The following is a 26,493-nucleotide window of genomic DNA, read 5'->3' as shown; positions in this document are numbered from 1 at the left end:
CCCTACCTTACTGATAAGATTGAAACTCAGATAAACAGTCATTTTTTTAAGGCCACCAAATCACTCAAAGATGGGAACTGAACCAGTTCTATCTGGCTATAAACTCAGTCCTTCCCTTTGATTTTGCTGTTTTCCTTTGCTTTGCTCCTTGTCCAGTATACAGAAGGCCCTCTTCACACACTAGTAAATAGACTGCCTAAGTCTTTCCAGAAAGCGTAGATCATTTGCATTCCTAACCACATTATATGAATATGCAGTCACACACATGTCCAGTCCCCTGGCATTTTGAAAGTTCCAAATGATTCTACAGTTTGGTTACTTTGTCTCCTTGAAACTGTTTAATTCTTGGCTGTACTGAAAGATAATTTAGCTGTTGCTCTTAAAATTTCTTGTAACTAGTGGACACTAGTAGGGAAAACCAAGTCCTTGTTTGTGGGGAATAAATTCTGGCTTGGATATATTTAGTCTAACATTTGGTTTTCATATTCATATTTTATGCCCATATTATCTATCAAGTAATGGTGAGTTTAAATCTGCTTCACGATTTTGTTTCAGTCATGGTGAATCGGGTGAAATTTAAATGTTGATTATTTTGATATATAAATATGAAATGGTAGGAAATCTGAATAAGTGAATAAAACAAACCAAATGAGTGGATATAGTTAATGGAGACAGTCCACGATGCTCCTTTTCATATTTATTTAGTCAAGGTCTGTTTCTGGCAAGATGAAATACTGGATAATTTCAAAATTCTCTTGGTATAAAATAAAAAAAAATGCTGACTTTAATATTTTAAAAGGCCTTTGGAATTCAGGAAAGCAGTTGTGCCCCATCATCCCTAAGGATATGGGCTCCCCAGTCAGTGTGGGGCTGCAGGCTTGAGAAGGCAGGGACAAAATGCTGCTACTCACTGGCAATATGACTGTGAAGAAAATCACACTTATTTTGTCTCCATTAGACTGTGAGTTCCTTAAGAACTACATTGTATGAATCTCTTGTACCTCCACAGCTTATTGGGGTACACTAGGTAATCTGGAGAACCCCAGGGATGGGGGAGCCTGGTGGGCTGCCGTATTTGGGGTTGCGTAGAGTCGGACACGACTGAAGCGACTTAGCAGCAGCAGCAGCAGGTAATCTGTTCAAATGATGGAATCAATTAATGAACAGTCACTTTGTCTCTAGGCGATAATGAGACCAGAAAACATAAAAATACACAATTGCAGAGATAAACCCCATTTTCAGAAAACAATAATAATAAAATTTTTTTAGATCTAGGCATAACTACATTAGGTGATGGTCTTTAAAAACTAGTATCCCCTGTACATTTAAGTGCATTTAGACAGAATTTACAGCAAGAGAGGTTTGGAAAATTAAAACAGAAGTATCATGGTCCCCTGGGAACTAAAGAACAATCAGGGAAAGATATCAGAGCATATACTGAGTTAATGAGAAAACTATAAGTGCTTGATTGACTCTATTTATAGCTGGTTAGAGACGGAAACCCATAAATCCTTTTTAAATTTTTTTAAATTGGGGTGTAGCTGCTTTACAATGTTGGTTGGTTTTTGCTGTACAATGAGGTGAATCAGCTATGTGTGTACATATGCTCCCTCCCTCTTGGACATCCTTCCCATCCCCCTTCATCCCACCCATCTAGGTCATCACGGCTGTGCTTACATTTTGAGGCACTGCATTCTAACATTTAGACGTTCTGGTATTGCTGTTCACCTCACGTTGGTTGAGAACACAGAACATTCTTCCAGGTAAAACATACCCTTGTCCCAGCCTGAATGAAGGGGTGGGCATGATTAATGCCTGATGACTCCAGCCTCTTACTAGGCAACTATAGATAGGGCACCAATATGTGCCTCAGGTCTACAGATCCTGAGATGAGCTACAGACGGCCCTGAGAAGCTCAGAGTCATGGGGAAGTCTCATTCATTTGAATCATAGTGCATACTCCTCTATAACATGTTCATTACACACACTCATACACAGTTTTTCAGATATGCATATATAATCATGCATGCTTAAAAAATCCACATGTATAATACATAAAATAATTTATAGTATTGTGGAAAGTACTATGAAGTCATACTAAAATGAGTTCAGAATTAAGATTAACATCAAACAAATGCCTGGGCAGGTTACTCAATCTCGATTTTCTCTCTGCAAATTGGGGATATATGGGGAGAATCAGTGACGGCAAACATGTCACAGGGTGACCAGAACTCAGCAGATGACCCAGCACATCTGTTCCCGTTGCGTGCACGTATCTTGTTACCCCTTCTAAGGGACAGGTTCGTGTGTGTTCCTTGGACTCCTCCACAGAGGTCAGCCAGGTACCATACGCGGAGCAAAGTGACTGATTACCAGAGGGTCATGAGATGTTGTGGCAAGTGTGCCCTCTAGCTAGCACTGTGCTGGGACCGTCTACCAGAGTGTTCCCTAGGCGTTTAGGAAGGGAAGACTAATGTCCACTTCAATTTGGAATAACTGACTTTTCCTTTGGGCTTGAAGATTGATGATGAGCTGATGCTGGCGCCAGGATTTGCCGCTCCACCCAGCCTGGATTACTCAGGCTACCACCAGTACATAGAAGAGATGCTTCCTCCAGAGAGCCCAGTGCTGTATGGCCTCCACCCAAATGCGGAAATCGAATTTCTGACGGTCACATCCAACGTGCTGTTCAGAACCTTGCTGGAGATGCAGCCCAGGAATGCAGTGAGCAGCGAGGAGCTGGGACAGTGCACAGAAGACAAGGTAGCGGGTCGCTGCTGCTTTTCTGTTGAGGGGCATCGTACCTACACCGATGCACGCTAACCCCGAGTGCACAGCTCAGGGATTTTCCCTCTGTGTACACACAGAGCCACTGCCTCCAGCACTCCGGGATGCTTTCCTGGTGGCTCAGCTGGTAGAGAATCCGCCTGCAATGCAGGAGACCCTACTTTTGATTCCTAGGTCAGGAAGATCCCCTGGAGAAGGAAAAGGCGACACACTCCAGTGTTCTTGGGCTTTCCTGGTAGCTCAGACAGTAAAGAATCCACCTGCAGTGAGGGAGACCTGGGTTCGATCCCTGGGTTGGGAAGATCCCCTGGAGCAGGCCAAAGGTACCCTCTCTCCTTAGCTCTGTCACCACAGATTAGCTTTCCCAGCATTTAAACTTCAAATACATGTGCTCAGGATGTACTAGTTGACTAATGTCCACTCCTTTCACTGCACATTATATTTGTGAGATTCATCCACGTTATTGCATGGACTAATGGTTAATTTTTGTTCAGTATTCTACTGTGGTGGTGGTGATGGTTTACTCACAAAGTCACGTCCTACTCTTTGCAATCCCATGGACCATAGCCCACCAGGCTCCTCTGTGCATGGGATTTCCCAAGTAAGAATACTGGAGTGGGTTTCCATTTCCTTCTCCAGATCTACCCAACCCAGGTATCAAACGCACATCTCCTGCATTGCAGGTGAATTCTTTACCATCTGAGCCAACAAGAAGCCCAGTATTCTACTATGTAAATATATCATGCTTTATTTATTCCTTCCATGGCAAATGGGTATTGGGGTTTTTCTGCTGCTGCTGCTAAGTCGCTTCAGTCGTGTCCGACTCTGTGCGACCCCATAGACAGCGGCCCACCAGGCTCCCCCGTCCCTGGGATTCTCCAGGCAAGAACACTGGAGTGGGTTGCCATTTCCTTCTCCAGTGCATGAAAGTGAAAAGGGAAAGTGAACTCACTCAGTCGTGTCTGACTCATAGTGACCCCATGGACGGCAGCCCACCAGGCTCCTCTGTCCATGGGAGTTTCCAGGCAAGAGTAGTGGAGTGGGCTGCCATTGCCTCCTAGCATTTTGCTATTATGACTGTCGCAGCCATGAACACTCCTGTATAGTCTTTTGTCAGGAGACAAAGGTGACTCCCAAAGGTATCTTCTCATCATACTCCTTCCTTTATACCCAGAGGTAGAACTGGTGGCTCAAGGGAGTAATGTTCAGCTTTAGCAGATACTCCCAAACCTTTTTCCAAAGTAATTGTACTTCCCCCCAGCAGTGGGGATGATAAGTCCCAGTTGTTCCTGCTCCTTGGGAGTCTCCTAAAGAATAATATTTCATTGTGGTTTTAACTTTGCATTCCCTCAGTTAAGGAATAGTATTGAGCATTTTTCCTGTATGTTTATGGCCATTGGATATACCTCCGTGCGAAGTACTTGTTCCGTTTGCGTGTCAAACTCTAATTTGGTTATCAATCTTTATCTTACTGATTCATATGAACTCTGTATTCTAGATATGTGTCATTAAGAATATGTATTGCAAATTTCTTCTCCGTGTGGTTGTCTTTCATACAGTATGTTTTTGGCTCTGTCATTTTATGAGTGTCTTTTTTCACCTTTTCTTGGGAGGCTAGCATTATTCTTTTGAAGGTATTTATTGCTATAGAATAATGGGGATGAGAAATGGACATCAAGTAATTTTTTTACGTTTAAAATCTTGTTTCTCATTAATTAAAAACCTGAATTTTTTTAAATTTTTCCCCAGTAAATTAACCTTTTTTCTTTCAAAATTACCAATCAAGGATTCAGTTTGTGGGAACACAGTAATCAGATCTAATTATAGAGAGGTCCCAGGAACTTGCCATATTATTTCTTGAAATTCTTCAGTTATTTCTTGAAATAAGGCCGTTCACTGAGACATTTTATGATTTAGATATTTTGAAAAGAGATGCATGGAGAAAATTCATCTATTTGGGAACATCTATAATGTTAACAGGGACTTCCCAGGTGGCCCAGTGGTAAAGAACCCGCCTGCCAATGCAGGAGGTGTAAGAGGTGTGGTTTGATCCCTGGGATGGGAAGATCCTTTGGAGGAGGGCATGGCAACCCACTCCAGTATTCTTGCCTGCAGAATTCCCATCGTCAGAGGAGCTTGGCAGGCTATAGTCCATTGGGTCACAAAGAGTTGGACGTGACTTTCGTGACTTAGCATGCACACACAGTGTTAACAGAACCAGAGAGCATGTGAGGTCATCTCTAGTTCTGAGAGGGCTTCAATCTTTCCAATAAGAAAGCTGATCATTAAATCAAAAAATGCAGACCAAATAAGGTAAAGCTACCTCAGCATTTCCTACAGGCAAACCAGCAGCCATCTCCCAGGTACAGTTTTGTTTATCTAATAGGTGCTATAGAGAGTGCTTTACAAACACGCCATTTGCTCCTCTGAAACTCTGGGTGGTATTGATGTGTGTGTGCGCCCGGTCGCTGTCGTGTCCGACTCTCTGCGACCCCATGGACTGTAGCCCACCAGGCTCCTCTGCCCATGGGATTTCCCAGGCAAGAATACTGGAGCGGGTTGCCATTTCCTTCTCCAGGGGATCTTCCTGACCCAGGGATCAAACCTGTGTCTCCTACATTGGCTGGTGGATTCTTTACCATCTGAGCCACCTGGGAAGCATGAGTAGTACTGATTCCAGGATCTCTATTTCAGAGATAAAGTTAGGTGACTCGCCCTGGTCATACAGCTTGAAAGGCCACTGAAGGAAAACCAGATTCTAGCTGAGTCCCAAAGCCATTCTTTCACCTAACTTCTCAATTGTACTGTTTCATACTGTCTGCTGCTGCTGTACATGAGCTCAAGATTTCAGGATCTGATGAATTATCTGCCAGGGCACTAAAGCAGTTTGCAAGCATCACATCAGAGCCCCAGGTCGTAATCTAAGAAATCCAGGAGAGGGAAAAGCTGCCTGAGGCTTGAGGACAGGGAGTACATTCCAGTCTTGTATCATTTTCAGGTGTTTGTTGGTTTTCCCAGGTCTGCAAAACTGCATCGTTAGAATCACTATCCACATCAGAGTGCTAGGTACATATGCACATCCCCAAGTGAATAAATCCTTCATTTCTTTAGGGCAACAGCTCTAGAAGATAGGGGCTTCCTTCTTGTTGAAAATACTGATCCAAACTGCCTCCCAAATTGTTGGATGTGTCAGCTACAAGGGCAGCATAGCAGAGTCACCAAAATTAGTTTAAGTGGCCTCTTTGGTTCATTCGACTTTTCAAATAATTTGTTTTTAATTAGCAGATTGCAAAAATGGACTACTCAAATATTGAGGTTCTCCATGTTCTGATCATGTCTTTATAAACTAATGAAATGTAGTTGTAAGACTTCTTTTGTTCCCTAAATGCTAACAGTAAGTAAACTACAAATAGTAACACCTCCCTGACTCTACTGTGGGAGCTCAAGACGGGAGGGGGCTGCACTGTGTGAGAGCGAGCTGAGGGGGTTGGTGATGGTGCTGAATAGAAATGCAGAGACAGGGGTTGGGGCGATGTAGAAAGGAGCAGCTTTTACTGCTTTGCCAGGCAAAGGGGCCGCAGCAGGGTAATGCCCTCAAGTCTGTGTGTCCCTCCTGGATGGGTAGGGGAGTCTTACAGTGTTCACAGAGCAGGCCACAATCAGCTCGTGGACAGTTCTTGGATCGGTTGGCATCAAGGTAGAGTTTCAAGCATCATCAACCTTCTGGTTTCACCCAGTCTGGGGTCTGTGTTTTTGATGTCAGTAGCTGTCTTCTGGAGGGGGCGTCTGCCTCCTATAAAAACAACTTAGGAATATATGTCAGGCCTTTATCCATATCTTTCAGGGAACTGTGAATTCAGTGATTCCGCCATGTGGCAGATTAATAAACTGTTACCAGTTCCCCAGTCCAACAGCTATTATTTGTTCACGTTTCCCAACCATTACATTAGCTCTTGAGTCAGTATTTTACTTCAGAAGACAAGGACACAGAGGGTTGTATGTGGTTTCATTGGCAGTGCCCTTCTGCCCACCTCCTGGGAGTTAGTAGTCATCTTTTAAACTCATTAGCAAGCATCTCTGGGAGTTGTAGTATATATTCTTAGACGTAAAAAGAAGATATACCATCATCATGATCGAAAATGAAACGGAAAGGAGCTAAATCTTTGTGTTTGTTAACAATTTAAGGTTAAGAATGTCTTGGATGATATTTTGGAGAAACTTCCAGAAGAGTTCAACATGACAGAGATAATGCAGAAAAACCCAAACAGAAGCCCCTATGCCCTTGTTTGCCTCCAAGAATGTGAGAGGATGAACATTCTCCTTCGGGAAATCCGTGTGTCACTTCAACAATTAGAGCTTGGATTGAAGGTAAGTTTAAAAGTGGGACTCGAGCAGGCTCCTCCACATGAAGACGTATTTACTCTGCAGTCTTCTTCCCTGGCAGGGGGAGCTGACGCTGTCTCCTGACATGGAAGCCCAGCAGTCTGCAATGAGTTACGACGCAGTACCAGAAACCTGGAGCAAACTGGCTTATCCATCCACGTACGGCCTGGCCCAGTGGTAAGCACCTACACCCCAGCTCGGTGCCGGTTTGATTTTCTGAATTATGCCTTATAGGAACCCTAAAGATTGTGCTTTGCTGAGTACATTCAGCCGTAACCGTGCACACCACCACCAGTTTCATTTGAGTTTCCTCGGTATGTTGCTTCAAAGGCAAAAATCAAGTTAGGGTCATGGCAGGAATCAAATTCTGCTTCTCATTGAGTGGCTGTCTGATCTTGGACAAAATACCTGACCTCTCTGTTTCAGTTTATCATCTGAAAAATGATAAAAGAACTTCCTCATTGAGTTGTTAGGATTGAAATGGCCGGGGGAGGCATCCTTAAGTTTACCCTCACCTCATCTTATACCCTTATTTCTGAAGCCAGTGATAACTAATGGCATTTCACAGTGAACTTTTACCCCAGGAAGCAGTAGATAACACTGCCTTCGCTGTGTGGATAGGACTGTGTAGACATGCCACAGAGTCAGGGGCAGAAACTTACAGCTCCTGGAGGGCTGCTGCCAAGCACAGCTCGGCCTTGCAAGTCAGCACAGCAAGTTTCGTGAGGCTGTCTCTACACCTGGATTTTTTACATGGACGTTTGTTGTCCTCACTTTCCTGAGTTTTTCTTGCATTAAGCAGAATGCTACTCCAGTCCTTATATTGGAAGGCCCCGTTAGAATTCCCAGTGGCTGCACATTGGAACTGCCCCCCAGGCACCCAGGTGTTTGCTGGGGGCGGGGGTGCAGACACAGCGGAACGTGCCCTGTGGACCTGCCGGATGACAGGAAGCATTTGGCAGAGTCACTGGGTTTCTGGTAATGCTTTGAATATCTAAAGGCAGACTTTATACTTCCAATCAAAAAGAATTTAATTTACACTTAAATTTTACGACAGTGATAACTTTAGACTTATTTCACCCAATCTTATCTTTTGATTCCTAATTTCTATATATTTTTCTTAGCCTCTTTTTTCCAAACTCTAGCTTCTGTGACTTTCTTCACCATATGTGTATCCCTGTCCTGTTTCTGTTATTTTAGGAAGACTTGTCATTGTAACATACACACTTTTGATTTTTCTAACGCACTGTAACACCAATACTTTTCTCTTTTGCCATTTTACCATCCTTCCAGTCTGGAATTATAGTTAAACTTTATTTTAAATCACCATAATTTTATTTTTGTTTTGTTTATGGTCAGGAATTATTTTTCCTTGATAGCATGTGTCGATTTCTTTGCTGCCTTTTTCTGGTGCTTTAATTTTCAAATAGACACTCCTAATGCTTATGACTTAGGAAGAGCTACTGCTAACATCTTTACAAACGACTGAGACACGTTTATCCCAAGACAACCCAAGTTTTAACTCTTTTATAGAAGTGGTTTATAGGTAAGTGATTTGTAAGCATGATAAATACAGGAAAAACCATTCAGGCTTCTGTCATGAGGTTTATAATTTTAAGACAAAAAGACCTTTCAAGACTTATATTTGCTATTGACAGACTGGGAGCTTTTTAGGATACTTTGACAAAGTAAAGTCATCTGAAATAAAATGGCCTGTGGTTAAGTTTGACATATGTTTGTGAAAATGCAGTTGTAAACCAGCAGTGGTATGGAATATAGACCATTCAGAAACCTGTTAGAAGTTTAGAACATTGCATCTTACCCACATCACCTGTGAAGAGTTGTCACAATTCAGCTACTACACACTTTTGAAAATAATGTCGATGACTAACTGGAAAGCCCAGCCACCTATTTGTTCCTGTCCCCACGAAGGGCATATCCGGAGACCCTGCCGTCACCACAGACACAGGAAGAACTGCCCTGCTGGACTCTAGTCCCCAAAGAGACATTCCTGAGAGATCGTGTTTGCAAAACTTAAGGTTTCTGCTTGTTTTCCTTCCTCATGTTTTACCTCTTCGGCACAGGGTCCCTGCTTATTTTTAATCCTAAAATAAAAGTGAGCCCCTCTCCAGCTGGCATACATTCAGGACGCAGTGGCCATACTGGGGCCACGTGGTCAGCACTGCAAAAGGTATGAAAGGGAAAAAGCTGGGCTTTGAGGTTCTCTGAGCTGCTGAATAAGCGCAGCTTCAATCAGACTTTCTCTGGAACCTTCAGTCACAGAAGGCAGAAATGCCATTCCTCATCACTGAAACCACAGCGGCGCAGCAGTAGGGGTCCCCTCTTCACTGAGCTAAAGGGTGAGGCACACAGCAGGCTTTCAGGATATGTGGCGGGGAGGAGATGTATTGTGTCTGGATTCTCTTCACTATGCTCTCCCTCTTGATGAAGTTTACCTGGAAGTAGAATTCTAGATAACAATTATTTTCTCTCCAAATGTCAGTGTTCTATAACTGCATTGTCTTCTGGCACTTCCTATGGCTGGTGAGTCTGTTCATAAATACTTGTCATTCCTCCACAGCTAAGTTACTCTCTTTGGGAAGTTTTAAAGATTTTTTTTTTCTTAACTTATATTAATGTTCTGTCATTTTTACTGATGTGTTTAGGTGTGGTCTCTTAAAAAGGCATCCTACTTGATACTGTGTGCTGTTATAAATCTGAGTCCACAATTCTTTCCACCCTTTAAAATTCTTAGCCCTGCTTTTTTGAAAGAAGAAATTATTGTGGCAAGTCATGTAACATAAAACGTACTATATTAACCATATTTAACTGTACATTTCAGTGGCACTAAGTACAATCACACGTGTTGCTGTGCACCTCTCACCATCGTTCATCACCTTCCTAAACTGAAACTCTGTCCCCATTAAACTCTAAGTCCCCATCCCCATCCCCACCCCACCATCTACCAGTGTACTTTCTGACTCTGTGGATTTGACTGTTCTAGGTACCTGGTCTATGTAGAATCAAACAGTATTTGTCTGCACGAAATATGTCCTGGAATGCATTTTTAAGGTTAATGTACGTCCTACAGATTGTACCTCCCTCCACCAAGCTAAACAATAGGCTCTCACCAGCCGTCTACTTCACACACAGAGGTGTACGTCATACACACCCACCTGGGCGTCCGTGGTTTTCTCTGCGTCATCTGTCTCGTTTCTTAGCCCTTCTTTCTTCAAGTAGTGCCTTATCTTCGCCTGCCTGGACTCTCTGTCAATCTGTGTGTCTCTGTGTGTTCTGGTTGGTTGTCGTTTCTGGCTGATCGTCATTGTATCTTTGTCTCCTATTCTCTCCTCTACTGTTTCTCCCCTGAATTAAAAAAATATTTTAAAAAAGTCACTGTCCAAAGTCAACTTTTAGTCTCACATTACGTATTTTGAAGGGAGGGAAAGGTTACTTGACCTAGTTTTCTAAAGTTTAAACATACATATAAAGTCTTGGTTTTTAAGATTTCTCTTATTTTTGATTTTTGGGTTCCCTTCCTTCTGGTTGATTTGTGGGTGGTTTTTCATGCTATATAATGTTATCTTTAGACTCAAGCTACAGTTTGGCTGATTTTAAAAGTAATTTAACCCATTTGTTGTCAGAGGACTGCACAGGTGTGATTCTAGTCTATGATCTGAATAGCTGCCTGAAGCTCACGTTTTCCCTTTATAAAAAGACTTCATGTTTTTCCTGGCTTTCCAGGGGATTCTCTGTCTCCAGAGTCTGTATCTTAGTATTATGTGTCACATTTTCTTACAAAATATGTCCGATTATGATGATTCAAATTGTAACTTAGGAAAACTCAAATTTTCTAGAATTGTATTAGCAAATGTTTCAGCGTTCATCTTATTTCCACTCCAACTCTAACTCATTTCTATTTCATTTTGCTTTCCTTATTATTCTGCCTTACGCTGTTTAACTTTTTGCTTTCATTTTTATAACTGTCTTTTTGAGATTGTTTCCAACTTCCTCACTTTTTCTTACCTTACCAGTTTTAACTCATATCCTCGTTACATATGCACTTCATAAGAACGACTGGTTGCTGCAGTGTTTATCCTCTTTCACATCTCAATTTTTTTTTTTTTCTATCTTTGCTTTTCCTGTTCCTTGCCTTTCTTCTTTGTGGGATCTATCTACAAGTATGTTTTCCCTAAACCAGCTATTTGGAAGAATTTAACATGGGGCAGGACCAGAGCCAAGTTCTAAGCTGGTAGGAATTTTCTGTGTGAGCCAAGTGGGAGCATTTAACCTTTCTTCCGGGTGGTGGTCTGTGGGCATGAGGTCCTCACGCAACCTGCTGCCTTTGCAACCTTGGACGCGGCCACGCTGGCTGGGAGAGGCCTCAGCCTAGAGAGCTGCCCCACAGGCATTTATGCGGGGCCTTCTGCTCTGTGCTCCATCTCCCCCGTGTTCTGCAGCCCTTTAAAAGCTACCTATGAAAGCTGCTCCTAATTTTATGGAAGTTCATTTCTCCTTAGCCTCTGTGAGCTGGCTTCCTCACAGGTGCGTTTTAGATGCTTGCTACCTCGGGTAACTGTTGTGCTGCTGGAGTAAAAGGACATGTAAACACGGCAGCTTCTCAAACTACAGGCTCACGATGGGTGGAAGGGGGTTGGTCCCCTTGCTAACTTTTCCTTCCCCACTTTCAGGTCATTGCAGCTTGTGTGGAGGCCGCTATCCCACGTTCCACTGCCCTTGCCGTTCCTGGGAACTCTGATTGTACTACAGTCATCAGAGCCTTCCCCTGCCCATCCTTAGACACACAGGGATGCTTCCCTGTGCACCCCGTCAGCCCCGATCATATACAGCCACCCATGTAGTTACCACGTCACTGGGGGTCACTTAGAGGATCGAAGTGAAACAGTGGTTGAATAGAATAAATGGAGTTTCCCACATTTCCCAGTGTCTCTAACACTTGAAGGGGACAGACGATCCTGTTACCTGGTCATCAGGGGAACAGTTTCACAGGTTACCAGTTCTGGACCGTTCTACCACCACCACCACCGCCCCCCAGCACTCCCTCATCCCCAGAATCTAATCTTACTGGAAAGCTTTAGTGCTGAAAGCACGTTTGCTTCTTCCTACCTTCTATTCCCCAGGTTTAACGACCTCCTCCTGCGATGCCGGGAACTGGACACCTGGACACAAGATCTCGCCCTTCCGGCTGTGGTGTGGCTTTCTGGCTTCTTCAACCCTCAGGCCTTCTTAACAGGTAAGAGCTAGAGTAGGGCAGCCCCTGATCCTGATGGAGCCGCGCCCCGAGCAGAACCCCAGCCTCGTGTCCCTGGAGCTGCTCTCCTGCCCTGGTGACCCGTCCTCACACAGCGGACGCCAGGCAGGACAGGAACAGCCAGGTGGGTGGAGTGTGGGTCACCCAGAACACGTTCTCCATCGGGGCCCACAGTCTCACGCAGCTGTGCTCAGCCACGGTAGTTAGTGCAAAAGCAAACCAACCAGCCAGCGGCACTCGGGCATGCCTATTCCACTCAAGCGCCATCCACGAAACTGGCCTTTGTTCCCCCCCTGCTCTAGTGCAATCCGGCAGATAACACCCCGAACACCCCATGGGACCACAGCTCGCTTTGGGTGGACGCTCGGCTCACTGGGGGCTCCAGGGAATCTTACGTATGTAACTTCCTCCTGCTCACACCTGTCCCTCATCCTCCAACAGCGATCATGCAGACCACGGCTCGAAAGAACGAGTGGCCACTGGACAAAATGTGCCTGACTGTTGACATTACCAAAAAAACAAAGGACGACTACGGGCATCCCCCCAGGGAAGGCGCTTACCTCCACGGGCTCCTCATGGAAGGTAAGATGCCCCCAGGAGCACATGCAGGGTTATCACACCTAGAACCTTTCTCACTTGGGTGCAAGTTGGTATTTGTCCTTTCCTTATTCAGCCTGGCAGGCTACAGCCTGGAGGAGTTGCAGTGGGCACAGCTGAGCAACTAACACACCACACGACTCCGTTTCTCACTCACACTAGTGCTTATTTACCTCACTTCTGGCTTTCAGATAATTTAAATTGTGGGATATGTGTCCAGTGGGAGCCAGATCTGAAGGTAAGGATTGCAATTGCTTACAGACTTATACTACATCTACTCCTTATGAATCTAGGGGATGGGGTAGAAGATGGAACATTTTCCACTCACCCATGCATTCATCTTATCTTGTAAACATTTCCTCTTCTTCTGAAAGGCTCTTGGAGAAAGTATTTCCAAGTCTCTGCCAAGATGCTCCTTGTCACTGTATAGACATTTAAACAGGTGACCCGACCTTGAACTAAGAGAAGGTGCAGTGGGAAGGGAACGTGGTGAACTGCAGATCTCTTACACTGTCCCCAAGCATGCAGATTCACCCTTTTTTAAAAGGAAGGACAAACTAACCTGCTTTATTGGGTCTGGATTCTCGCAGAACCTGTTTTCATGTAAAGTCTTACATACCTTTTGAATTCAAATGATTTAGCTTTTCGTTCACAGGAAAGTTTGGGGGTAGCGCAGGAGCATGAGCCTCTGCTTTTGAGGAGGGAATGGCAGCCCACTCCCAGATCCTTGCCTGGAGCATCCCATGGACCGAGGAGCTGAGTGGGCGACAGTCCATGGGTCGCAAAGAGTCGGACACGACAGCCAGTCTATGCTTACAGTGTCTGTGTGGCTCCCAGTCAGCAGGTGATGACCCTCCCTCCCATCTTGGCAAGGAAGCCACTGACACGCAGCAAAGGAACAAAACCAGAACATTTATTGTCTACAACAGGTAGAGGAGCGGTACCAACAGGAGCGCGCTTGTGACCCGTGTCTCTCCCGCAGGAGCCAGATGGGACAGCCAGTCAGGAACCATCGTGGAAGCCCGCCTCAAGGAGTTACGGTCCACGATGCCAGTCATCTTTGCGAAAGCCATACCAGTGGACAGACAGGAAACCAAACACACATACGCGTGTCCTGTGTACAAAACCAAAAGGAGAGGCCCCCACTACGTCTGGACCTTCAGGCTAAAGAGCAAAGAAAAGGCGGCCAAGTGGGTCCTGGCGGGCGTGGCTCTGCTGCTGGAGGCCTGACCGGAACACAGTGAGCACCTGTCAGTCATTGCTCCCGGGTGTGGTGATTTATCCTGCTGGGAGGCATAACATATTCTGGCTTATGTAACTTTTGAGAAAATTAAATGTGCATTAATTGTTTTTAACACCATCCTTGTGGATAAGGGGGACAAAAAAGAAGCAAATGTAGAAAAACATGGGAAACCTATTGAAAGTATGTCCATTCCCCCAGTACCCTTCTACTCCCCCACCCTGCAACACAAAATTAGTGCAGCTCACGTTTGCATCAAAATTCCACTGTAACTCAAAAAGCAATATGGCTGGAAGTCTCCTGGTCCCTACCTGGGAGTGTAGTTTTTATAGATATTAAACAAAAATCTCTAAATTAAATTTGCCTTTATATATTCTTTTAAAATACAGAAGCCATGGGCCCCAGGCAGCCGCCCTCCAAGGCCTCCAAAGGTCTCCAGTGTCAGTAATGTGACAGTCTAGTTTTGGTTCAAGTTTTAAAAATAAAACTCTAGTTCCATGGTTAATTGCACTTTGTAATTTAGAGGAGCATTCTTCAACATAAACGTCCAACAACCCAGAACAGCTTAAACTATGGGGTTTGAACTAACTATGGTCACTCATGGTGTAACCCCTGTAACGACCTGGCCTCCAGTTACTGTCTGGGAGATAGAGAGCTGCAATGCTGTCTTTCTTCCAGGACTTACCTGGAACTTCACTCCTTTAAACTGTGGATTTTAATCATCTGCAGATACTTTTAATAACAACATACAAACAGGCCTGTGTATAATATATGTATACAGATTCCTCTCTCATCTTCCTGAGAAATCTTTTGAAGCGTATAAAAACAATCTTTAAAAAAAAAATAGCATTTAACTCTACAAAGAATTTCTGTATAAAAAGAAATCTTAGGCACAAATGGCATGTCTTGTTGGAGTGCTCCACAGTGAGCGGGCTGGTTCTTCTCTTAATTGTCTTCCACGAGCTGCTTTTGTAAGCTGAGAAGAAAGAGGAAGCATTAGGGGCAGGGAGGCAGAGACACAGCAGCATCGCCCAGGGCACCACAGCCAAACTGCTCTCCTGACACAAGGTCCGTCTTCCCTCGGGTCACTGCAGGGAGGCTCACCTCACCCCCACGTCCCTAAACCCAGCGCACCTCTCATCCCAGCGCACAGCGCCCAAGCTTCCCCTCTCTGTCCCAGAGGGTGAGAAGAGCTCTTTGGCCTGCACAGCTTCCCCTGTGTGCCTTGTAGGGTCTATAACTGTGACTTTCCCGATACACACAGATCCAGCACAGCCAGCACTCAAGGCGGCGTCTAAGAGTCAGGCTGAGACGAGGCGCCCGGGGCCCGCCTAGACAGTCTTGCCCTCTCCTGCTCCCAGGAATCACACCCTCCGTTCTGATTTGCGAGGCTTACCTCTCCAGGTACTCCTTCACGTTGTTATAACCGTAAAACTTGGCCAGGTGAATGAGGATGCCTGTGGCACAGCGGCCATCGCGCTTCCGGCAGTAACTGCAGTTGCAAATGCCCCGGCAGGGAGGGCACACCCAGTCCTGGGGGAGCAGAGCGGCGGCGATGTCCCGTTAGCGACAGGCTGCGAAGGCGCCCTGACCAAGCGCGGCTCGCTGGGCCTCATCCCCAGCTAGCCCTTCACCCTGTGACATGGACTACTGTCTCCCTCCTCTTGCCTGTTTCAGAAAGGTGGACCACTCCAGATCACATGCCTGGGACGTCAGCCCTGCTTTCCAGAGTACAGGCTTTCTCAGCTCACCTATGCGGAGCTGCAGTTCACGTTCAGCTGCACGCTGGGCATAGTCTACTTCCCCCTGGTCCGGCAGCGCGGTGGTTATGAGCACAGACTCTGCTGCCAGGTGCCCAGGTTCAAGGGCACACACACTAACCAGCGTACTATGTATTATCTTATTTTACAGAGGGAACCAAGCTGTGGGGAGGTGTTCTGTACCTACCTCACACGGTTAGAAGAGTAACATACGTGAACTGCAGTGACATGCAACCTTGGAGCCGTGCGGGGCACAGAGCACCCTCCAGGGCAATACCCCTGCCCCCGGAAAATGAAACACACTCTTTCACTGTCCTGTGGGTCAGCCTGTTCTTTCTAGAAGGAAAGTCTCTTTTGCATTTCTGCCAGTCTCAAGAGGCAGGAGGAGAGGAGAGTGGTAAGGGGGCTACAGGTCCCTGACCAAGGGCCCCAGCTCGTTCCCTTCCCAGCATGACTCAGGACGAAGGTGCACACCATCCCTACCGGGTCCAGCAGCGCCGACCTCACGTCCTCCCCGTAGCGATTCCGCAGGCACGGCCCACAGAACTGCCCTCGCACGCCACCGCAGCTCTGGTTCCGGCACACCGTCTTGGTGTCGATGGTCTTCTGCCGACACTGATGGCAAGTGTTACCCTGCGGGCGAAGGCAGCGAGTGGTGAGCACGGGGTTCAGCGGGGGTGCCCGGGGCCACGTGCACGAAGCCGCCCTGCCTCTCCTCTAGAATCGGGCTCGGCTGTGTCTCTGGCCCAAACCCTGGCGCCCTCCGGTAGGTTGTGAGCTCTCAGCTCTGGGGCCAGAGAATCCTGAGGACAGCCCGAGTAGGGAGCCTGGGAGAAACGAAATGATCAGGGGGACAGAGATGGTGGGGCTGACTGAGTGATGATGGCGAACCCCCGGAGCATCACACGCTCCAGCCCTGCTCCCGGCAATCTGGTTCCATCCAGGGTAAGACCTCCTGGTTAAACAGTGATAGTGTTTAAGACACTATCCCATTATCTAAAAATGATGCAAAATACCGCAAGCCATCCTCTCCATCACCATTTAACAAACATTTAAAACCGCTCCTACCTACAGAAGGTATTCTGTCAAATTTCAGTTTCTATTGGTTATATAAATATGTATGTTGTACATATACTTCCAATATGTCAATATATTACTATATGGTAAATATATTAATGCAGTGTAAATATATTTCTATTGGTTATAAAAGCATTATTTTTTTCAATGTTTAAAGCATAAGAACTATCTACTTAAAACACAACAATGACAAATGTGGTTTTCCAGACTATACCCCTGCTTGCTAACCCCCCAGAGAGACCGCTCTCCTGACGAGGATTACTGCACTAAGCCATCTCCCCTTGCCCAGTTATAGCTGCTCCAGTTCAGAGCCCACCTCTGAGCCCTGGGGAGACAGATGGCACAAGGGTCTAAGCCCAGACAGTTTACAAGCAGGCAGTTCAGATACCAGTGCCTGGGAGTCCCCGTAAGTCACAGTGCTGTGACTCAGCTGTTAGATTACTTTACCAGAACTTTATCATAGATTTTATCCCGAACAGTGATGGCCACGTTCTCCAAGTCCTCTTCAGTGATGTCCTCCACTGGCCGAAAAGAAGACACACAGCGACGTCGGCGGTGCCCCTGGCATTTCCCCTGCAGAAAGAGCCAAAACAGAACTGGACATTAGATGCTCTGAGTGGTTAAAAAAAAAATAGAAATGAAGTTTTCAGAGCTCTAGAACCATTAATATTAACTCGGTCCCTCTTTCATCTCCCTGAAATCATTCGTGCATTTAGTCATTCATTGAGCGCCTATCCTTAGTGTCAAGCTTCCTGATGGCAAGGTGACACAGAATGACCAATCAGAAATGCAGGGTCCCTGCCCAATGGATGCTCACCAGCTGTAAACTCTGAGGACTGGGCCATGACCCACACTGAACAGCCACAAATAGGGTCCAGAGTTTCTTGTTCCTAACACAGAAAGACTGGGAGTCATCCTGTACGTTCCCAAGAGCAAAACCCTGAAGCCACCTGGAGCCGTTATCACCTCCACTGGAGATGAACCTGGGGTCCTAACCACTGAGCTGCTCAGTTTAGGCACAGGACAGCCTTAACGGCTTAGAGCTTAGACCAAGCGCAAGCTCAAACCCAGGGTCCTTACCCAAGTGTAGTCACAGGAGCACCCAGGGCATCCGGGAGCTTGGCCATCTCAGCTCCCGCAGACCTACTGGGTCGGCCCCTCGGCGCCCTCACCAAGCCCCAGAAGACTGTGACGAACACTCCCACATGAGGACCCCTGGCTTAGACAAAGAAGCACTGGCTCCTTATAGTCATATTAATGACCCCACTCACTGTCTTCCTTCTTCTGAAACTGTAGAACTCTTCTGCGAACTTGGCGGCCGACACAGTGAAGTTTTCCAGGGCGAACTTCTCGGGGGGCCGCGCACTCCGGGCCGGGTTGGTCCGCCGTGTGACCTGTCCCTCTGAGAAGGCCCGCCTCGCGGTCTTCTTCCTCTGCAAGGAGAGCAGACACAGGCATGCCACTGGCTGCTTTCCAGAATGAAAGCCGTCTGGCCACGGAGAGGGAGAGTGAGTTTAGGGTGAGTCAGAGTGTGAGAGTGAGTGTGAGAGTGAGTGACAGTGTGTGTGAGAGAGAGAGAGATTACTGCAGACAGCACATACAAGATGTTCCACTTACAGAAGCTGAGTTCGGGGCTCGAACCGGGAAGAAATCAGGCATCGAGTTCAATTCCGCCAATAACTGAGCAAGCTGAATTCAGAAAAAACAGAGTCTTGCATAAATATTACTAAGTCTACTTCATCTAACAGGTTATCACAAGTCTTGGAGTTTGTAGCCATGAAAAACCTGAGTAGTTTACATAAGATCTGATGAATCGTTATATTTTTAACCTCACATGTAATGACTTTTATCTCCAGGGTGAGATGCTGAAATTATCAGAGGAATAAAATCTATGTCTGTTCCTTATATATAAGGACCAGACACAATGAAAACTGTCCTGGAAGGATCAAGGCCTGGAGCGTAAGGTGAGAATCAGGACTGAGCCGCTAATTCACAGTGTGGCTGGGGAACCTACAACTTTGCCCGCCCGAATCAGGTGTCTTCATGTTCAAAACAGAAAATGCCCAATTAGACCATTCTGACAGTTACTGAGAGCTCCAAAACACTGATTCTTCAAGCTGGTTAATGTCTCATCAATGGAAATAATTTATGAAAATATTCCTGAAAATACCAAAACAATAGGCATTAAGTGCCAATCAGATTGTATGGGTGTCACTAACAAAATCATGAAGAACACAGTTCTCATTTTAAAGATGTGGAGAGATATAATCCTAAAACTTTTCCTTAGCTAAAGACTACTATGTCTCTAGATAAACTTTACCCAAAAGTAAAATGTATATTAAAATTTGTATTTCCTTAAGTAACTTATTAGACATATTCTAAGACTGCACACACAGCATCATTATATTATGCATTTAAAAGAAGATAAAAAGCATACCAAAATACTAAAAGTGTTTGGTAGAATTATTTTTTAAATTCTGTATATATAAAAATTATGAAGCAAACTAGTTGCTGACCATATATAGAAAAACTGAATACACATGAAGATTTCACTTTGTTCCATGAATTTATAAAGTGATTCAGAACTCCCCAGGTGTTTTCATACCTAGACCCCTTTCATTCCTCCCCCTGATATCTCCAAAGTGCAACAGCTAGGCTGAAAGCTGCCTGCCTGACCTGCACAAGTAACTGTTCTGTGGGCTTCACGACACCCCTATTTACATGTTGCTCCCTTTTGCTGAAACAGGCCTTTTTGTCTCTAAACCACTGTACATTTGCAACATAATCTGATCAACCAACTGGTGTGAGTCTGGGCACCATGGAAGGTCCTGGGAGTCTCTTCCCAAACCACAGCTAATCAGGCAATGACCGCTGCGAGTCCAGGATAAGAGGAAGGACCCACGAAACCCAGAGTAGACTTCCTCACAGGAGCAGCGGTAGCTGCGGGGGCGCGGCTGCGGGGGCGCGGCGGCAGCCAGGGCGCAGACTCACCATGGCCTTGTTCTCCTTGATGTTCATGGTCCTCTTCAGCAGAGCATCCGAGCTCTCCTGGCCCTCATCCCGGGAGCCGTCCTCAGACTCAGAGGCAGAGTCCTCCCTTTCCTTCTCCTGCCTGCAGCTCGTCTTCCTTCCAAGAATCGCTTTTTTATTGTCCTGTAAACGTGACCCAGGAAACAGGGGCTCTGCAGAACCGTTCTTATCAGCATTTTTTGCCAGTTTCTTGGTGGGGAACTGAAAGGCTACTCGAAGACCAATACTGCTTCTTCTAGGCCTGCTTCTTTGAGCTGTTGCCTTTTCTTCATCATCATCTTCTTCCCCACTCTCGAAAGATGCTTTACCGTCATCACTCAAATCTGACTCCACAAGCTAATGAAAATGAGAGAAAGAACAAAGTGTCTATGGCACACCTACACAAAGACACACACTTAAAACCACTCTATTTTAGAAGAACAGTGGATACTTGAGTGCTGCTGCTGCTGCTAAGTCACTTCAGTCGTGTCTGACTCTGTGCAACCCCAAAGACGGCAGCCTACCAGGTTCCTCTGTCCCTGGGATTCTCCAGGCAAGAATACTGGAGTGGGTTGCCATTTCCTTCTCCAATGCATGCATGCATGCAAAGTTGCTTCAGTTGTGTCTGACTCTGTGTGACCCCATAGATGGCAGCCCACCAGGCTCCTCTGTCCCTGGGATTCTCTAGGCAAGAACACCAGAGTGGGTTGCCATTTCCTTCTCCAAAGCATGCATGCATGCAAAGTCACTTCAGTCATGTCTGACTCTGTGTGACCCCATGGACTGCAGCCCACCAGGCTCCTCTGTCCCTGGGATTCTCCAGGCAAGAGTACTGGCGTGGGTTGCCATTGCCTTCTCCACTTGAGTGCTTCCCCTTCCTACTGGTCACTCCCTCTGAACCCTTCAATTAAATGCATAAGTAGTCTGTTGAGAGACAAAATCAAATAGCAGGCTACTTCACACTGTGGCCCAGACACACATGCTGGCTGTGTTCTCTTCAGAGCACCAGGCTGGAAGCAAAGTGCTGACCCAGCAAGTGGGCACATTTGGGAGCCCAGCAATGTGGGAACAGTCAAAGAACAGGGTGTGCATGACCGAAGAGGTGTGTTCAGACAGGATAAGAGTGCTAAGTGAAAAACAAAATATCATTCTGCCCTAAACAGCTCCAAGAGGATTCATGAAAAAGAGAAAGAGAGGAGAGCTGACTTCATTTCAGTGAAGTGACCAAGGAGCAGGCAGATAATCCACCATCGGGGGCAGTAGGGGAACCTTGTCCCCAGGACACGCTGGGTCCTCTTTCTGGGGCAGCCCCTCCCCTTTCTGTAACCCGCAGAGCCAGGGGGTGCAATCAGGCAGACAGCCCTGCAGGCCAGGCAGCTGCAGGCATCCGCCCAGTCAGCTGAAGAAATTCGCAGTCCCAATTTCAATCTGCACTCAGTGTAGGTCTCCAGGATGAAAACATAACTTGGTTTTACACGGGAAAACACAGTAAGAATGGAAAGCAAGGTGACACATCAGACGCAAAAGACTCAACGATAGCAGATGGGTTTCGATATTAAGACCCAGGTCATGGCCTGAACACCCTTCCTTGACCACAGGCTGGACAGTGTAGCTTGGGGAACCTCTGTCAGGGGTTCCTATAATGAGCAGAACTTGAGACCAGCACCAGGAGGCCCGGGATTCAGTTCATGACTCTGCTTGTTCCTCAGTGACCAACCCCACTCCACATTCCAGCTGGACTCAAAAAATAAGGCCACAGGCGCGGGAAAAAGAGATGACATCCAGACCATGGTGTATGTGTCGATGCACAAGAAGCCAGGCGGACTCGAGATTACGCTGGTCTGTCTGTTTTAATATCCTGCAGTTTCCACACACGCAGCTGTGGAGCTGAGAATGGTGAGCTGGGTGAGACGCGGTCCGACGACTTCACAGAAGTGTCTCCCCAACTGGCTTTATTCATTCATCGTAATCGTCACTTAACCACCTCCACCTCTCTACCAGGGATGTGGAGCAGGTTACTACAAAGAACCGAAGCAGGGAAAGCGCACGCTGAACACCAGCCCGGACTCCGGCCTGAGGGCCGACGCCATAGCTGTAGAGGGGTCGCGTGTGGCCAGCTGACCCCTAGACACCAACGCAGAGTCATACCCTCAAAAGGTGGTCTCATAAAAAGGTGGTCTCACCACTCCTTACCAGGGTGGGAAGGAGGCTGGGCAGGGAGGCAACAATGCTTGTTTTCTCACTGAATTTTAAAATATGCAGGTGGACCTGCCCTGAGCTGTGAGTTTTATCAGAGTCAATGTAAACTGTCCCAATTCATTCCCCAGATGTATAGATTCTGGAGAGGGGAGAGACAAAAAATGGACTTTGGGGCTAATTTGCTTTCCCATGCTGGAAACAACTTCTTTGAACACCCCAACGTTAATTAGCTAAAGACCAGAAGATCATCATCTACTCTTACGACGTGTTTAAGATTTGGAAGGACCTCAGTGTCTTGCTGGCAGGGAACTGCAGACTTGCCGGCCGGAACACATAACTTCTGTAAAGAAAGCCACGGGGCAGGGGGCTGGGGCCTGTAGGCTGGCACCACCTTGTGTCGCTATTCACAGAAGAAAACCACCGTCAAGCAAGGCAGCCTACCATTAGGGCTTTCAGGCCGTAAGGGCCCCGCCGGGAAAAGACAAAGGACAAAACCACCCTCCTGATCACAGCGTATCTGACCATCTTCACAGGTTCCACGCAGGAGTGGTTCCCTGGGAACTCCGTAACATGACAAGCCTTAACATCCCTCTCCTTGACCTTGATACCACAGAAGGAAATGATGTGTTGATTTTTTGAGCTAAATGTATGCTACTTTTCAGTTAGGAAAAAAAACTCTTATGCCTTAAAAATCCAAAGGCCATTCTTCAAAATTACCCTGACATTCAAATTCTGGTTGGCAGCAAACTGGCCTGAACATAGGGAATAAGAGGAAGAGATCAGCCAACAAGTCTCTTGATGGTCAAGTGCTGAGGGGTTCCCTTCGGAATCAGGCAGGCCCAGGGTATCTGTATCAGTAAAAACCACAGCGTGATCCAAATCAAGAATGCACGGAGAGAACTCGCATGTTTGTACCACAGCTAAATTTCTGCCAAAGTAACTCCAAACCCAAGAACATTACTTACTGCACAACAAGAAATGACTTTCAGGAACCTGTTACTCTCAGGCAGACCCTCCTCTTTTCAGAGAGAAGAGGTGCAAAACATCGGAACTAAATTCTCCGATAAGGACAATAAGGGACGCCTGAGACACACCCCCCCCCCCAAACTCCAAAAGTACCTGGTAGAGATAACTAGATTTTCCCTAAGAGCAAAATGGATGACTGGACCAGGAATTCACCCTGGAATAGCCAATTTTTACATTTTGCTAACTGGCTTAGAAGATGAACATGTTAGAAAAAATAAAACCTTTTCATGTGTGAAGAGACTTCTTACAAGTAACAGTACAATTCAGAAACAGAACTAAAAATACTACAACCCACACTCCCTCATGTGGGTAATTATTCCCATTACCTCTGGGTTACTATTAACATTGAGATCAGTCTGCGTAAATCCTTCAAAATCTTCCATCTCTGAGTCAGTGTCCTCTATAAAAATTCTTCTGAGCTCTTCTGTGAAGTATTTGGAATGGAAACGCACATCCTGCTAAAGTGAAAACACACATACATGTCATGGAAAAAAGGAAAAACAGGCTGGGGGCAACAGGAGTGACTGTTTAATGGGTACAGAGTTTCTGCCTGAGATGATGAAAACACTCTGGAAACAGACCACGGTGGAGGCCGCGAGACACTGAAGGTACTCAGGGCCGCTCAAGTGTCTTGCAGGCAGGACACTGGGCACTCACCTGCACTTAAAAATGGTTACATGGTAAATCTTATGTATATTTTAACACAATCAACACACAGACACACACATAAAATTTAGACCCACCAATTGAACAATTTCCAAAAATCAGAATGGCCACAGCCGGTGTCAGCTGGGTGACCAGGAAGGATGGATGAATTCAGTTTTTCCCTCCAGCACGGGCCATCAGAAACGTCCACTTTCACACAGAACGGGAAACGTACTAGAGAAGACGACAGGAGAAAACCCAGCTTCCCCACACGCTGGCTTTCCTGTCTAACAGGACCCTTTGGCTCGTCTGAGGGGAGACGGCCCTTCACACAGAGCAGGCTTCCCTGCAGGGACGGCTTCCACAGCCCTCCCCGCCCACCGCTGAGCGGGCCCAGTGGCTCCATCGCCCACTGCCACGGGGGACCGACAGGAGAGCGCCAGCCCTGCCACCCCCGGAAGGCCCCGTCTCTCTCCCGGGAGCCGAGAGGCGCCGCCACCCCCAGGCAGCGAGTGAGCCCCAGCAGAGACGGCACACGGCTGGCTCAGGAAGGACATTTAACTTCTTCTATCTTTTGAACTCACAGAAGTAAGCGGCAAACTTGAAAGAAAGGAGGGGGAAAGAATGAATTTCAGGACAGAACGGGGGCCCACAAACCAGCCTCCTCCAAGCGGGCAGCCAAGCCTGGAGCCCGCGTCCCCAGCTGCCGCTGGCGCCGCTCCCCCACAGCCAGTATAGCAGCGACCCCTCGTCACACCACTCGGCTGGAGAATCTCTCCCCCGCCGCCTTCTCCCTGGCTTTAATTACATACTTATCCGAGCTCAGATAATCTCTGGAGAAAAATAGACATAATAGATGAGTGGGAAAAACTTCCAGGGGGACAGAGAAAGAAATGCCTATATCCAGCATTTTTTTTAAGCTTAAAAATGTGTCCTATGAATTATTATGGGTAATTGGAGTGAGTGTGCTGAGCTAAATTATTTTGTTCCTTTGTTGATAGCTGTGGTGCAGCTGCTTAAAAAAAAAAAAAAATCACCACAAAAGAGAAATTTCTTTAAAGTGAAATTCAAATTGTGTTTCGGGGAGACCAGCGTCAGAACTCGCTGCATGGACTGTGTGCAAGCTCACGTGGCTTCTCTTGGGGGGTTAGAACGGATGGGATCGGGAGCCCGCGCGGTGGGGGCAGGGAACCACAGGCCAGGGTTTATCATGAAGGAAGAACGGTGCTTGCGGCGGGCTCCCAAGGAAACCCACCACCTCCGAGGGCAGGAAACACCTGGCCCAAGAGCCCCGGGCTGCTGCACAGGCTCCCGTGGGCTACGGGGCCCTGCGCGCCTTCACTGCCTATCAAACGTCCCAAGCGGTCACGCCTGGGGACAGCAGTTCCCACCCACAGTCCTCCGGCTCCTTCTGTGCTGTGAGCTAGCCTCACAGTCAGCGGTCAGCCAGGGCGAGGTCAGGACTTAGGTGGCCAGTTCTGAGGGAGAAGACCAGCTCGGCCACAGTCCTAAACTAAGGCTCCTGCTTTCCCAGGGTGTGAAACCTGTCTTCAGCGAGGGTCTGTACGAAGCAAACATCCACTCCACATGGCCTCCTGTGTTGCTGCTTACAACCTTTACACAGCTCTCTGCTCTCTGAAAACTGGCTGTTATCTTTAAAAATCAGTAGCAGGCAATATGTTATGGGCCTGGCTGACCTATATCTACCATGAACAAAATGTAAGCAAATGACAGATCGGAAGAGGAGCTAACAGAACGGTGACGCTTTCCTCTTCTGAAGCTCACCGAACAGTAAGAAACAGGCTGGAAAGTAATGGCAGCTGAGCCGGTCAGACATGGAGCATGGAGACCAGGATCCCTTGTCCGTGGGCGCTGCATGCAGGAAACCAGAGGAAAAGGATCTGATCTAGGGAAGCTGGAAAGACGGTTCAAATGTGAGCCTCTTCCATCAAGGAGCTTACCACCTGGTAAGGGAGCTGGACAAGTCCCCAGGTCACCATGGCGAGGATCAGCGTTGTAAGGGAGACACAGCACCACGGTGCAGAGAAAGTAAGAAAATCCACTGAGACTTCACAGAGGCAGCAGCGTCTGACCTGGATCTGAACTGAGGTCGAGGCTGGAAAAGCGCTGGGAGCGCGGAGGCAGGATGAGGAGCCTGGGGAGCGCACAGGGGGTAGGAGGCTGCGTGCGGAGGGGCGCGCGGAGGGCGGCTACCGCGGCTGAGCCTGCGGGTGGGAGATGGGGAAGCCCCAGGGCTGAGAAGTGGGGCTCGGAGACAGGAGACATCGCAGCCCAGTCACTTCCCAGATGTGGGGACTTGTCCATCTCTCACCTCCCCACGCTTCAGCTTCATCACCTGTGAAACTGAACAGTACCCGCACGTTCCCAGGGAGTCACACGAATTCAGTGTACTTGACATGAAAGCATGTCGTCCTGGGCCACAGAAGGCACGAGGAGAGGGTGGGCTGGGGAGCCCTGGGGCAGGCGTGACTGAAGCA

The 26,493-nt window shown here is 47.0% G+C and overlaps 2 protein-coding genes across 6 annotated transcripts in view; one reads left to right on the top strand and one right to left on the bottom strand.

Moving 5' to 3' along the window:
- The window catches only part of DNAH11 (dynein axonemal heavy chain 11), a 354,965-nt gene extending 340,679 nt beyond the window's left edge, over window positions 1–14,286 (top strand). Inside the window, exons 77-82 of the mRNA XM_018047336.1 lie at window positions 2,521–2,763; window positions 6,973–7,155; window positions 7,232–7,347; window positions 12,312–12,424; window positions 12,884–13,024; window positions 14,022–14,286. Coding sequence (XP_017902825.1) covers window positions 2,521–2,763; window positions 6,973–7,155; window positions 7,232–7,347; window positions 12,312–12,424; window positions 12,884–13,024; window positions 14,022–14,269 — 1,044 coding nt within the window. The 3' untranslated portion in view covers window positions 14,270–14,286. The remainder of the gene's footprint in view (window positions 1–2,520; window positions 2,764–6,972; window positions 7,156–7,231; window positions 7,348–12,311; window positions 12,425–12,883; window positions 13,025–14,021) is intronic.
- Window positions 14,377–26,493, bottom strand: part of CDCA7L (cell division cycle associated 7 like) — a 53,136-nt gene continuing 41,019 nt past the window's right edge. For 3 of the 5 annotated variants that reach the window (XM_005679029.3, XM_018047335.1, XM_018047332.1), the window contains exons 3-10: window positions 23,677–23,808; window positions 20,108–20,482; window positions 18,734–18,805; window positions 18,388–18,549; window positions 17,564–17,689; window positions 16,523–16,672; window positions 15,676–15,812; window positions 14,377–15,255 (exon numbers count right to left, since the gene is read on the bottom strand). In XM_005679029.3, coding sequence (XP_005679086.1) covers window positions 15,225–15,255; window positions 15,676–15,812; window positions 16,523–16,672; window positions 17,564–17,689; window positions 18,388–18,549; window positions 18,734–18,805; window positions 20,108–20,482; window positions 23,677–23,808 — 1,185 coding nt within the window. In that variant the 3' untranslated portion in view covers window positions 14,377–15,224. The remainder of the gene's footprint in view (window positions 15,256–15,675; window positions 15,813–16,522; window positions 16,673–17,563; window positions 17,690–18,387; window positions 18,550–18,733; window positions 18,806–20,107; window positions 20,483–23,676; window positions 23,809–26,493) is intronic. The other 2 variants (XM_018047333.1, XM_018047334.1) reach the window with 2 other exon arrangements.

The sequence above is a fragment of the Capra hircus genome, chromosome 4 (assembly GCF_001704415.2).
Source record: "Capra hircus breed San Clemente chromosome 4, ASM170441v1, whole genome shotgun sequence".
Classification (NCBI taxonomy): Eukaryota; Metazoa; Chordata; class Mammalia; order Artiodactyla; family Bovidae; genus Capra; species Capra hircus.
The sequence above is the reverse complement of the archived record's forward strand: the minus strand, read 5'-3'. Positions and strand labels throughout refer to the sequence as shown.